The 13,405-nt window shown below is 43.0% G+C and overlaps 1 protein-coding gene across 3 annotated transcripts in view; it reads right to left on the bottom strand.

Annotated features, from left to right (window-relative positions):
• The window catches only part of snx7 (sorting nexin 7), a 36,250-nt gene extending 23,122 nt beyond the window's left edge, over positions 1-13,128 (bottom strand). Inside the window, exons 1-7 of one of the 3 annotated variants that reach the window (XM_036935203.1) lie at positions 12,906-13,128; positions 4,376-4,564; positions 4,116-4,226; positions 3,849-4,013; positions 1,182-1,380; positions 426-625; positions 33-119 (exon numbers count right to left, since the gene is read on the bottom strand). In XM_036935203.1, the coding sequence (XP_036791098.1) occupies positions 33-119; positions 426-625; positions 1,182-1,380; positions 3,849-4,013; positions 4,116-4,226; positions 4,376-4,564; positions 12,906-13,022 (1,068 nt within the window). In that variant the 5' untranslated portion in view covers positions 13,023-13,128. Of the gene's footprint in view, positions 1-32; positions 120-425; positions 626-1,181; positions 1,381-3,848; positions 4,014-4,115; positions 4,227-4,375; positions 4,565-4,905; positions 5,033-12,905 lie in introns of those variants that run through there. The other 2 variants (XM_036935204.1, XM_036935205.1) reach the window with 2 other exon arrangements.
• Between the last annotated feature and the right edge of the window lie 277 nt (positions 13,129-13,405).

Raw genomic sequence — 13,405 nt, 5'->3', positions numbered from 1 at the left:
TTACATTTATAAAAAGCCAATTTTGCACTTACTGCATCGCGGTCAACTTTCTTGGTGGCCAGAGCTTCATTCTTGGCCTCAAATTCCGCCTGAATGTTATCCCTCCGTCTCAATACTGCCTAGAAAAAAGGAACATAAAATGATCTAGGGGTGATCATTGCTTAGTCCTGAAAATCCAACAAAAAGATGCATTAGGCTTGATATTATGTACACAGTAGGTATGTTTGTGTACGTAGACTATGTAAATATGTGTGGGTGTTGGGGGCAAGTTAAGTCAAAGCCTTTCATGTTTCATCAACATTACAGGTTTAGCAAGTACTGCACAGTGCTGGGCTGTCATTTGGTCTACTAACGACACCTAAACGCCACTTAACAGCCGGTTAAACGACTTCCATTACTGTCTTACGCCAGAGGAGTTGACTTACCTTGAGTGTCTCAGCACACAGGACATACTCGTGTAAAACAGGCACCAGGGTGTCTGAGAGATGGCCGACCTGTTCCTCTGTCTCTTTACAGCACCTCTCTATGCAGCCGGCTACACCTTTCAACTGCTCTGCCAGCTCCTCCTCCGAGCCAGACCACAGGGTGTAGGTGGGCCCGTACTCCTTTAGCTCCTCCAGGTACTCTGAGACACAAACAGGGATATGTACTGTCAACTACCCTACCCACAATGCACTACCCTTCAGCTCCTCCAGGTCCTTTGAGACCATAGAGATAGAGGACTCTGTTTTAGCATAGGTAGTGGCATTGAGGACTTTCACCATTTTGAAGTAGTCAACTGGGTGGAACTTCCTATGGGTTTGATCGGGGTCATCAGTATGAGCAAATATTTCATAACTGGAGGTGGCTGTAAATAGCCAAGCTTGACTTTATACCTGTTCATACACACTCCAGGTGGCAGTATGCACCATTTCAGTTTTTTACCAACTCACAGAAGTAGAAGAAAATGTACAACTTCAAAATAGAGATTGCCTCAATATCACTGCACGTGCAGTCACAGACACCATAATGGGACGGATACAAAGAACAAGAACCCTCTATCATTCTCTATTTTTGAAACGGAGCGATTTACAAGTCTGATTGAAAACACTACATTCATGTAACTCTGTGTGCGTACCCATAATAGTATTAACTAGTTAGTTGGTATGTTTAGAGAGTAATATTTAACTCTGTGGTCTTACCTTTCTGTTCTTTGACGATCCTCTGGGTGACTTTGTCCAGAGAGCCGATCTTGTTGCTGAAATCCTCCACGTACTCCTGGATGGCGGTGAACTCCTCTGGCCGGTTCTTCACCCCTCTGACTGAGTTAGCCACCGCTCGCACCGTTTCCCCCATCCTGCTCAGGAACCCCGGGCCTTGCTTCTTATAGGTTGTCAGCTCCTACAGGGACAGACGGGATGGAGAGACGCGCACGCATACACACACCAACACAAACTGGGGTCAAATTAAATGCTTTAGAACAAACCATGTTCAATGACAAAGCCCCATCCTGTAGTATGGCAGATTGCAGCTAATTATATTCTCTGAGCTTACTTTTACTTTACATTGGAAGGAGTGAGATTGACATAATATTGACAGAGATAGATTATGTCAGAGACAGATACTGTATCCTATCCTTTCCATTGTAACAATAACATGTGCTCTAGACTAGAACATTCCACTGTCACCAAGTTACAGAAATGGCTTTCATGTCACATTGACCTTGAATTAAATGTTGTTCCACAAACTCAAAGAGCACACCAAGCGCCTGATCAGATGAGAAAAATCCCCTTCAACCTAAAACACAATCCAGTGGTGGTCTCCCTGTTCTCATTGAGGCCAAGGCCTAACGTTATGTCCTGACACAAGAGTATAAGATGCGTTGGCTAAACTTGATCGTCTTAAGAACAGCGCCCAGACTTCTAACTGATTACTTTCCCCGTGTCAGGGATACACACAATCACAGCATCAGATCAGGTGTGCTTAGAAAGCTACTTTCTTGTATACTGGAGCCTTAAGAGTGGAATGAGTTGCCTCTGCCCATAAAAAAAAAAAAAAACATCCTCTCTGGGCATCTTTGAAAATTAAGTTGTTAAAAAACTGTTTGATGTCTTCTGTGCCCATATGAATGACCCCTATGATGTTACTGCAATGAGATAGATATTTGTTTTATTATCTCGTGGTCAATGTGTTCAACCGTGTTGGATCTTGCCTAGCAGTCTTGTTACAAGACCACAATGGGAGTCCCAGACTTTATTATGTGTTCTCCACCATGATGTAACAATGGGAATAAGTCCCAGACTTTATTATGTGTTATCCACCATGATGTAACAATGGGAATAAGTCCCAGACTTTATTATGTGTTATCCACCATGATGTAACAATGGGAATAAGGTCCAGACTTTTATTATGTGTTATCCACCATGATGTAACAATGGGAGTCCCAGACTTTATTATGTGTTCTCCACCATGATGTAACAATGGGAATAAGGTCCAGACTTTTATTATGTGTTATCCACCATGATGTAACAATGGGAGTCCCAGACTTTATTATGTGTTCTCCACCATGATGTAACAATGGGAATAAGGTCCAGACTTTATTATGTGTTCTCCACCATGATGTAACAATGGGAATAAGTCCCAGACTTTATTATGTGTTATCCACCATGATGTAACAATGGGAATAAGGTCCAGACTTTATTATGTGTTATCCACCATGATGTAACAATGGGAATAAGTCCCAGACTTTATTATGTGTTCTCCACCATGATGTAACAATGGGAATAAGTCCCAGACTTTATTATGTGTTATCCACCATGATGTAACAATGGGAATAAGTCCCAGACTTTATTATGTGTTCTCCACCATGATGTAACAATGGGAATAAGTCCCAGACTTTATTATGTGTTCTCCACCATGATGTAACAATGGGAATAAGTCCCAGACTTTATTATGTGTTATCCACCATGATGTAACAATGGGAATAAGTCCCAGACTTTATTATGTGTTCTCCACCATGATGTAACAATGGGAATAAGTCCCAGACTTTATTATGTGTTATCCACCATGATGTAACAATGGGAATAAGTCCCAGACTTTATTATGTGTTATCCACCATGATTTAACAATGGGAATAAGTCCCAGACTTTATTATGCGTTCTCCACCATGATTTAACAATGGGAATAAGTCCCAGACTTTATTATGTGTTCTCCACCATGATTTAACAATGGGAATAAGTCCCAGACTTTATTATGTGTTCTCCACCATGATTTAACAATGGGAATAAGTCCCAGACTTTATTATGTGTTATCCACCATGATTTAACAATGGGAATAAGTCCCAGACTTTATTATGTGTTCTCCACCATGATTTAACAATGGGAATAAGTCCCAGACTTTATTATGTGTTCTCCACCATGATTTAACAATGGGAATAAGTCCCAGACTTTATTATGTGTTCTCCACCATGATTTAACAATGGGAATAAGTCCCAGACTTTATTGTCTGTTATCCTTCATGATTTTACTCATGTGCGCGTGTCTTTTTCAAGTTGTGTGCTTGTTGTTTTTTTAAATGGTACAACAAAATGGATCAACTAAACCGTAAACTGATAACATGCTAAAGACACAAGGGAGGCACAAGGGAGGCATTCATTCACAGAGTTAAAGTCTAGGCATTAAACTACTAGGCTAATCAGGTTTAGTGGTAGGACAGCGGGACTATACCATGTGCAATTAGACTAGCTTGACGTAGCAGGCGTGTGTGTGTAGTCTGACTGCGTAACATCAGTCTTTTGTGTGCTCTCAAAGCTTTTATGGATTATGTGTTTGGTGCGCGTTTATGTATGCATTCGGTATATGCTTGCTTACCCAGGCCTGAGCACTAAGGAAGACTTTGAAGTCTTCGCTGCAGGACAGAATGGGGTGATCAGCAACGCGATTAAGGAACTTGTGGAGAGCTTTCCTCCGTGTCTCGATGAAATCACCATTGAACCTCTCCACCATCCCCTTCACCACAAACTTCTCTGGCAGAGGCTGAGGACAGGAAGGAGGATTAAAACGGAGCTCAGAAATATGTAGTGGATCGATAGTATGGAGCCAAATTCTCAATTCCTTTACAGGTCAGACACCACATACATGAACAATGAGAGTTGAGTGGGTATCCTCCAGTTTCCCTTTGAGCCAGAGGAAGTCTTGGTAGCGCCTGCGGACTTCGTACTCAGAGTTGTCAAACTCACTCCGTGTGGTCTGAGGCAGGCAGAGAGAGAAACACAGTAAAGACCAGATTACCTCAATTCTATTGGCAAATACACAGTCTAGTATATACTGTACAATCGATGCAATTCCATTTCTAGAGGACATACAGTACATTACACCCCCCCCCCCCCCCTCCTCACCTTGGTCAGAACTCTGTAGGTGATGAAGGTCTCAATGGCAGTCACATGACTCTCTGGGTTGTCCACTGTAATGAAGATGTCTTTAGAGTCACTCTCCTCGTCCTCCTCAAACTTACACTGGTTGACCATGGAGCCTGGGGATGTCGGCATTGAGGCGTTGAACATATTCCCGTCTGCAAGAGTCGAATCCTAGAAAAACAAATCATGAAAGGCAGAACTGATTTAAATCATCTGGAAGAGAAACCCAGAACCAAAATGCACGTGCGCTGGCCAGTTACTTTGTCACAACAGTAAATACCATACAGTACATCGTGTAAGAGTGTTACACAACACCATCTTGTGATGCGACGACCACATGTAGCTTCTCAGCTAAACAGCCCTTTCCTTTGCACTTTAACATTAATTTGCACCAAACATTTAGTGTCCAATCAAATAATGACCCAACATGTGGTTTCCATTTCAAATATCAAAGACACACCTTTATTGAACTGCTGCAAATATTAATTCTAACAATTATTTCTAAGTTTTACCGTTTCAGTTTTTGCAGCTCTTCTCTGGTGCCTTGTCTGCAGCACAGAGGCCAGGTGCACTTGTTAGAGAGCATGCAGCTAATTGGCACGTCCTATTATCCTGAAATGGAGGGGTGTGTTCGGTGATACCACCTCCGTCCAGCATAGGGGAAATGGAGTTCCCCAGTTTAAAACATTATGCTAGAATTTTCTATTCAAAATTAATACATTTAAAACACATCATAATAATAAATAATAATAAGTATGCTTAAAATCATGTTTATGCTAAAACATTTAAGAACAGATCCGTGATCATTTATTTGCATCTTTGTAGCCGACCTGCCTCAGATATTTGGAACTGGCCATCTCTTTATATTCTGTGCTCTAACGTTATGGCTCGAGTTAACCCTGTGAGTTGCGCCTATTCTGCCACGCAGACCTCCCTTACACATGTATCTATGTTTCAGATAAAGTGGCGCCGGAAGAAATGGCAGCAGTTTTACGGGCGCCCAACCAATTGTGCCATTATGTGTTTTTTTTGTGTGTGTTCTTTGTAACTTATTTTGCACATAATGTTTCTGCAACCGTATCTTACGCAAAAAAAGAGCTTCTGGGTATCAGAACAGAGATCACTCACCTTGGATTAGACAAAGATTTCTTTCTTCAACAAGCAAGATGCACAGGACATTCTCCAAACACCCGACAGGGCCAACATCCCCGTTATTTGCAAGAGGAAGAAACAGGTACAGAGGACATGCCTCGTGAGGACCCGCAGAAGGCGAGTGGGAAAGCTGCTGTTACGTCAATATTACTCGCCAGCATGCAATCATTGGACAATAAATTAGACGAGGTACGATCACAAATATCCTACCAACGGGGACATCAACTGTAATGTCCTATGTTTCACGGAATCATGGCTGAATGACGACATGGATATTCAGCTAGCGGGATATACGCTGCACCAGCAAGATAGAACAGCACACTCCGGTAAGACGAGGGGGGCGGTCTGTGCATATTTGTAAACAACAGCTGGTGCACGAAATCTAAGGAAGTCTCTAGATTCTGCTCGCCTGTAGTAGAGTATATTGTGATAAATTGCAGGCCACACTACTTGCCTAGAGAGTTTTCAGCTATACTTTTCGTGGCTGTTTATTTACCACCACAGACAGATGCTGGCACTAAGACCGCACTCAGTCAGCTGTATAAGGAAATAAGCAAACAGGAAACCACTCACCCAGAGGCAGCGCTCCTAGTGGCCGGGGACTTTAATGCAGGGAAACTTAAATCTGTTCTACCAAATTTCTATCAACATGTTAAATGTGCAACTAGAGGGAAAAGACTTCTAGATCACCTATACTCCACACACAGAGATGCGTACAGAGCTCTAACCTCGCCCTCCATTTGGTTAATCCGACCACAACTCTATCCTCCTGATTCCTGCTTACAAGCAACAATTAAAGCAGGAAGCACCAGTGACTCGGTCTATAAAAAAAGTGGTCAGTTGAAGCAGATGCTAAACTATAGGATATTTTGCTATCACAGACTGGAACATGTCCCGGGATTTTTCCAATGGAATTGAGGAGTACACCACGTTTAAAAAATAAATAAATGAATAAATATATATATATATATATTTACCTTTTTAACTAGGCAAGTCAGTTAAGAACAAATTATTATTTTCAATGACGGCCTAGGAACAGTGGGTTAACTGCCTGTTCAGGGGCAGAACGACAGATTTGTACCTCGTTACCAGTCCAACGCTCTAACCACTAGGCTACCCTGCCGCCCCAGTGACATCAGTCACTGGCTTTATCAATAAGAGCATCAAGGACATCATCCCCACAGTGACTGTGCGTACATACCCCAGCCAGAAGCCATGGATTACAGGCAAAGGTTAGAGCTGAAGGTTAGAGCTGCCGCATTCAAGGTGCGGGACTCTAACCCGGAAGTTAACAAGAAATCCTGCTATACCCTGTGACGAACCATCAAACAGGCAAAGCATCAATACAGGGCTAAGATTGAATCATACTACAACGGCTCCGACGCTCATCTTGTGGCAGGGCTTGCAAACTATTACAGACTCCAAGGGGGCGCACAGCCGTGAGCTGCCCAGTGACACGAGCCTACCAGACGAGCTAAATCACTTCTATGCTCGCGTCGAGGAAAGCACCACTGAGGCATGCATGACAGCATCAGTTGTTCAGACGACTGTGTGATCACGCTCTCCATAGCCGACGTAAGTAAGACCTTTTAACAGGTCAACATACACAAGGCTGCGGGGCCAGACGGATTACCAGGACGTGTGCTCCGGGCATGTGCTGACCAACTGGCAGGTGTCTTCACTGACATTTTCAACATGTCCCTGATTGAGTCTGTAATGCCAACTGTAATACCAACAAGGCAACCTGCCTAAATGACTACAGACCCGTAGCACTCACGTCAGTAGCCATGAAGTGCTTTGAAAGGCTGGTAATGGCTCACATCAACACCATAATCCCAGAAACCCTAGAACCATTCCAATTTGCATAACGCCCAAACAGATCCACAGATGATGCAATCTCTATTGCACTCCACACTGCCCTTTCCCACCTGGACAAAAGGAACACTTATGTGAGAATGCTGTTCATTGACTACAGCTCAGCGTTCAACACCATAGTACCCTCAAAGCTCATCACTAAGCTAAAGATCCTGGGACTAAAACACCTCTCTCTGCAACTGGATCCTGGACTCCCTGACAGGCCGCCCCCAGGTGGTGAGCAACACATCCGCTGCGTTGATCCTCAACACTGGAGCCTGGTGCGTGCTCAGTCCCCTCCTGTACTCCCTGTTCACCCACAAATGCATGACCAGGCACGACTCCAACACCATAATTTAGTTTGCAGACGACAACAGTGGTAGGCCTAATCACCGACAACGAAGAGACAGCCTATAGGGAGGAGGTCAGAGATCTGGCCGGGTGGTGCCAGAATAACAAACTATCCCTCAACGTAACCAAGACTAAGGAGATGATTGTGGACTACAGGAAAAGGAGGACCGAGCACGCCCCCATTCTCGTCGACGGGGCTGTAGTGGAGCAGGTTGAGAGCGTCAAGTTCCTTGGTGTCCACATCACCAAACTAGAATGGTCCAAAGAGGGAACGACAAAGCCTATTCCCTCTCATGAAACTAAAAAGATTTGGCATGGGTCCTGAGATCCTCAAAAGGTTCTACAGATGCAACATTGAGAGCATCCTGACTGTTTGCATCACTGCCTGGTACGAAAATTGCTCGGCCTCCGACCGCAAGGCACTACAGAGGGTAGTGCGCACGGCCCAGTACATCACTGGGGCTAAGCTGCCTGCCATCCAGGACCTCTACACCAGGCAGTGTCAGAGGAAGGCCGTAAAATGTGTCAAAGACCCCAGCCAGCCCAGTCAGACTGTTCTCTCTGCTACCGCACGGCAAGCAGTACCGGAGTGCCAAGTCTAGGACAAAGGCTTCTCAACAGTTTTTACCCCCAAGCCATAAGACTCCTAAACAGGTAATCAAATGGCTACCCGGACTATTTGCATTGTGTGTGTGTCCCCCTCCCAACCCCTCTTTTATGCAGCTGCTACTCTGTATATCATATATGCATAGTCACTAACTATACAAACATGTACATATGTACAGACTACCTCCATTGGCCCGACCAACCAGTGCTCCCACACATTGGCTAACCGGGCTATCTGCATTGTGTCCCACCACCCACCAACCCCTCTTTTATGCTACTGCTACTCTCTGTTCATCATATATGCATAGTCACTTTAACCATATCTACATGTACATACTACCTCAATCAGCCTGACTAACCGGTGTCTGTATATAGCCTCGCTACTGTATATAGCCTCGACACTGTATATAGCCTCGACACTGCATATAGCCTCGACACTGCATATAGCCTCGACACTGTATATAGCCTCGACACTGTATATAGCCTCGACACTGTATATAGCCTCGACACTGTATATAGCCTCGACACTGTATATAGCCTCGACACTGTATATAGCCTCGATACTGTATATAGCCTCGATACTGTATATAGCCTCGATACTGTATATAGCCTCGATACTGTATATAGCCTCGATACTGTTATTTTTCACTATTTTTACTTCTTTACTTATTGTTCACCTAATACCTTTTTTGCACTATTGGTTAGAGCCTGTAAGTAAGCATTTCACTGTAAGGTCTACCTACACCTGTTGTATTCGGCGCACGTGACAAATAAACTTTGATTTGAGGTGTTCGAACAGTTTTAGTTTAATTCATTTATAGACCTTTAAATACCCTTTTTTTTTTTTTCCCTTACTCAGTAGAAAATAAAACCCATATCACCCTACTCAGTTCTCTCATCGCCTGCTTGGTCAACCATTCTCAAAGTATTTTATAAAAGCCCTTTTCACGTCAACAGTTGTCACAAAGTTCTTATTCAGATACCCAGCCTAAAACACCAAAGAGTAAGCAATGCAGATGTAGAAGCACAGTGGCTGGGAAAAACTTCCTAGAAAGGCAGGAACCTAACGAGAAACCTAGACAGGAGCTAGTCTCTGAGGGGTGGCCAGTCCTCTTCTGGCATTGGCGGGTAGAGATTAGAGTACATGGCCATTTAGGCCAGATCGTTCCTCAAGATGTTCAAACGTTCATAGATGACCAGCAGGGTCAAATAATAGTCATGGTGTTTATACAGGGTGCAACAGGTCAGCACCTCAGGAGTAAACGTTAGTTGGCTTTTCATAGCCGACAATTCACAGGTCGAGACAGCAGGTCAGAGAGCGGAAGAGAGAGAGGGAGGGTCACAATAGCAGGTCCAGGACAAAGTAGCACATAATTTGTGAGAATTTGTGCATTCATCACATTTCATGGGTCAGGTAAGTTTAATGCATTTATCATCTGATGTCCTCAGATCCTATAAAATGGCTAACAGTCCTACCTACCTGTAGACTATCCTACCGAGTTTGTTTGTGATGTCTGATAAGGAACTTTCAACTGTCAGTTTTATTTAATGGTCCCTAAACTTTGTCAAGAAATATGGCACCATTTGCAAATGATTTGACGTTCCACAATCCGAGGTCAACAACCAGTGGTAATGTCACTGTCATATTCAAATCATGGCCAGGCCATGTACAACATGCAAACGTTTCAGCGGACTTGAACTGATGTGCCATTGTTCACAGGCAGCAGCACGACACGCTTTTGTCATTGTCCTTTCATGAAGCTTCCTGTAATAACACTGAACTGAGAGGCTAATGTAGTCAGCAGAATGCATAGCCTGCTGCCTAGGCTACTCCCCTGGCTGCGATGCGCACTGCAAAACAATGGGGACAGCACAAGCTGAAATAACAACGATGTAATTCTTAACTGATTTCTCTGTGATGTTGCAAAAAGAATAAGCTACAAATAAACATTAGATTTAGATCAAATATGCACTTGATTTGATTCCCTGTCGCCTCATGGAATTTCTTAGTTGGTACCATGAGTGGCTTTCTTGCTGTCTGATTCTTCTGCTAGTCTGACAGATGAACTTCAAAAACCCTGTTAACTTAGTTGTGTGATCTTGGCGGCCACAACTTTCATCCAGCAATGATCATGCAACAATCAGATTTGGCAACAAAATGTGACAAGAGTATCAAAAATATTGCTACATTAGGCAACAGGGGCATCATGCACCCCAACAATCTGAGGGGGCACAAAAGTGAGGATAGCTAGGGGGGTGAGCCACAGGGGGTCTAGGATAGAGGTCGACCGATCAATCGGAATGGCCAATTAATTAGGGCCGATTTCAAGTTTTCATAACAATCTGTAATCAGCATTTTTGGACACTGATTATGTCCGATTACATTGCGCTCCACGAGGAGACTGCGTGGCAGGCTGACTACCTGCTTTGCGAGTGCAGCAAGGAGCCACAGTAAGGTGCTAGCTAGCATTAAACTTATCTTATAAAAAAACAATCAATCTTAACATAATCACTAGTTAACTGCACATGGTTGATGATATTACTAGTTTATCTAGCTTGTCCTGCGTTAAATATAATCAATGCGGTGCCTGTTAATTTGTCATTGAATCACAGCCTACGTCGCCAAACGGGTGATTTAACAAACACATTCGCGAAAAAAAGCACTGTCGTTGCACCAATGTGTACCTAACCATAAACATCAACGCCTTTCATAAAATCAATACACAAGTATACATTTTTACACCTGCATATTTAGTTAATATTGCCTGCTAACATGAATTTATTTTTTTGTTTGTTTGAATTTTACCCCTTTTTCTCCCCAATTTCGTGGTATCCAATCATTTTAGTAGCTACTATCTTGTCTCATCGCTACAACTCCCGTACGGGCTCGGGAGAGACGAAGGTTGAAAGTCATGCGTCCTCCGATACACAACCCAATCAAGCCGCACTGCTTCTTAACACAGCGCCATCCAACCCGGAAGCCAGCCACAACAATGTGTTGGAGGAAACACTGTGCACCTGGCAAGCTTGGTTAGCGCGCACTGTGCCCGCCCCACCACAGGAGTCGCTGGTGCGCGATGAGACAAGGATTTTCCTACCGGCCAAACCCTCCCTAACCCGGACGACGCTAGGCCAATTGTGCGTCGCCCTTATAAACCCAGGGTCGTTACACTACTCATATGTATAAACAAATATTTGGCCGATTAATCGGTATCAGCTTTTTTTGGTCCTCCAACAATCGGTATCAAAAAATCATATCGGTCGACCTCTGACCTCATCTGTAAATTGGAGAATTTGGCTTTTTTCAAACACCCTTTTCCTGCAATATAGAGTCATAATTATTATGCTTAATTCGATTAAAAATAAAATAAACTTTTCTGCATATCTCTTGAGCTCTCTGTATCCTCCTGACTGGTGGTTCTTTTTTTAAGAAACAAAATATGCTTCTCTGCATTTTGGCTAAAATCTGGGTAATCTTAGTAGTGCTCAGCAATTATTTTATTTTTTTTACCTTTATTTAACTAGGCAAGTTAACGAAAGTTAATGAAATTCCAAATAATTTAACTTTGGTCAATTAGTTGTTTGAAAATAAATAAAATAACCAACATTTCAGTTAATGGTTCAGCACTAACATTTAGTAATTGGCATGCCATCTAAGAAAGAAAAGCTAGCTACTTTAACTTCAATGATTGCCTGAAATGGTAGCTAGTTACAACTTTGGGAGATTGTGAACCTAACTGGGCTAGCTAACTTTATAAACTTTATAAAATTGCTAAGTGGCCAGTAGTATCAGAGAAACAACCAAATAAAAACATGCAGACTACTCTATGGGGGCACGTTCCCCCTATGTGCATGACGCCTCTGTGGATGGCAACAAGATAAAGTATGCAGTGTTCACAACAACTGGGAGCTTGGAACTCGGAAATCTCTGACTTCCGACTTCATTGCGTTGAAAACAACTGGGAACTGGGAAAAAAAGTTCCGCTTGGGATTTTTTTTTAACGGTGATCCAACTCGGGAACTCGGGCCTCTTTCCACAGCTCCGACTTTCGGAGTTAAAGATCACACGTCATGATTTGACCTCTTATTATTCCGAGTTCTTAGTTTTTTGAACGCGGCATTAGTCCTAATGATATTTGCATGACATCGTCTGATCGAGTGACCTTTGAAACTGACAAAAACATAACATCAGCAGATAATTCAAAAGGGTAATACACAGACTGTTTCGAACCAATGTCTGATATAAAATATACTTTTAAGATGCAGTCGGGGTACATTGATGTAGACTACGTAAAATACAGTGATTTAAACTGGTAAGATTTACATTTTAGACTATCCAAGAGGAAAGCACCATAACAATGCACTTTCCTGCCTGAACTTCATTGGATTTACAAAAGCAATGCAAACTTCCCTGAACGATTAACTCACCACTGAGTGTCAAATGCAGGCTATCCACGTAGCACAAAAATATCGCATTCAACCCCCTGCGCCAACTCCGTTTCTAAACTTCCCTGCACATTCCACATTAGTAGGCTAGTGTTATTTTTACCTTGCTGAAAACTTCTAAATCGTCGTCCTCGTCTAGATCTAACATCTGTCCGGAGATGTCGGCAGGTATTGTATTTGTTTGGGTGGGGGACACAACAGCGTCGATAGTTCTACTCATAGCTGCCCAGATTTACACCGACAATGTAGGCTACGGGGACATCATCAGCAGTCGCTGCTGCTGAAACTCAGTATAATTTCAGAATTTGAGTGAATTCAATTTACTGCGCAGAAACGGAAGTACCACTGGAAAAGGAGAGGGTTGGCCACGGATGAGTTGAATTGGACAGGTCAGGATATCGATATCTGACATGTCAGATTATATCTGTAAAAGTGTGTGACATCAATGTTATATGCGAAAGGACATAGCTACGTGTCACTGTTATGAATAGAAGAAGCAACAAAATGTAGCCTTTGATATCCATGGTAGGAGAGTAGGACTACATGTGATGACTGTGACCCGTGTGAAGGATGAAGGACTAGCCTTCATTTGAATAGCCATGG

Source organism: Oncorhynchus mykiss, chromosome 11 (assembly GCF_013265735.2).
Source record: "Oncorhynchus mykiss isolate Arlee chromosome 11, USDA_OmykA_1.1, whole genome shotgun sequence".
NCBI lineage: Eukaryota > Metazoa > Chordata > Actinopteri > Salmoniformes > Salmonidae > Oncorhynchus > Oncorhynchus mykiss.
The sequence above is the reverse complement of the archived record's forward strand: the minus strand, read 5'-3'. Positions and strand labels throughout refer to the sequence as shown.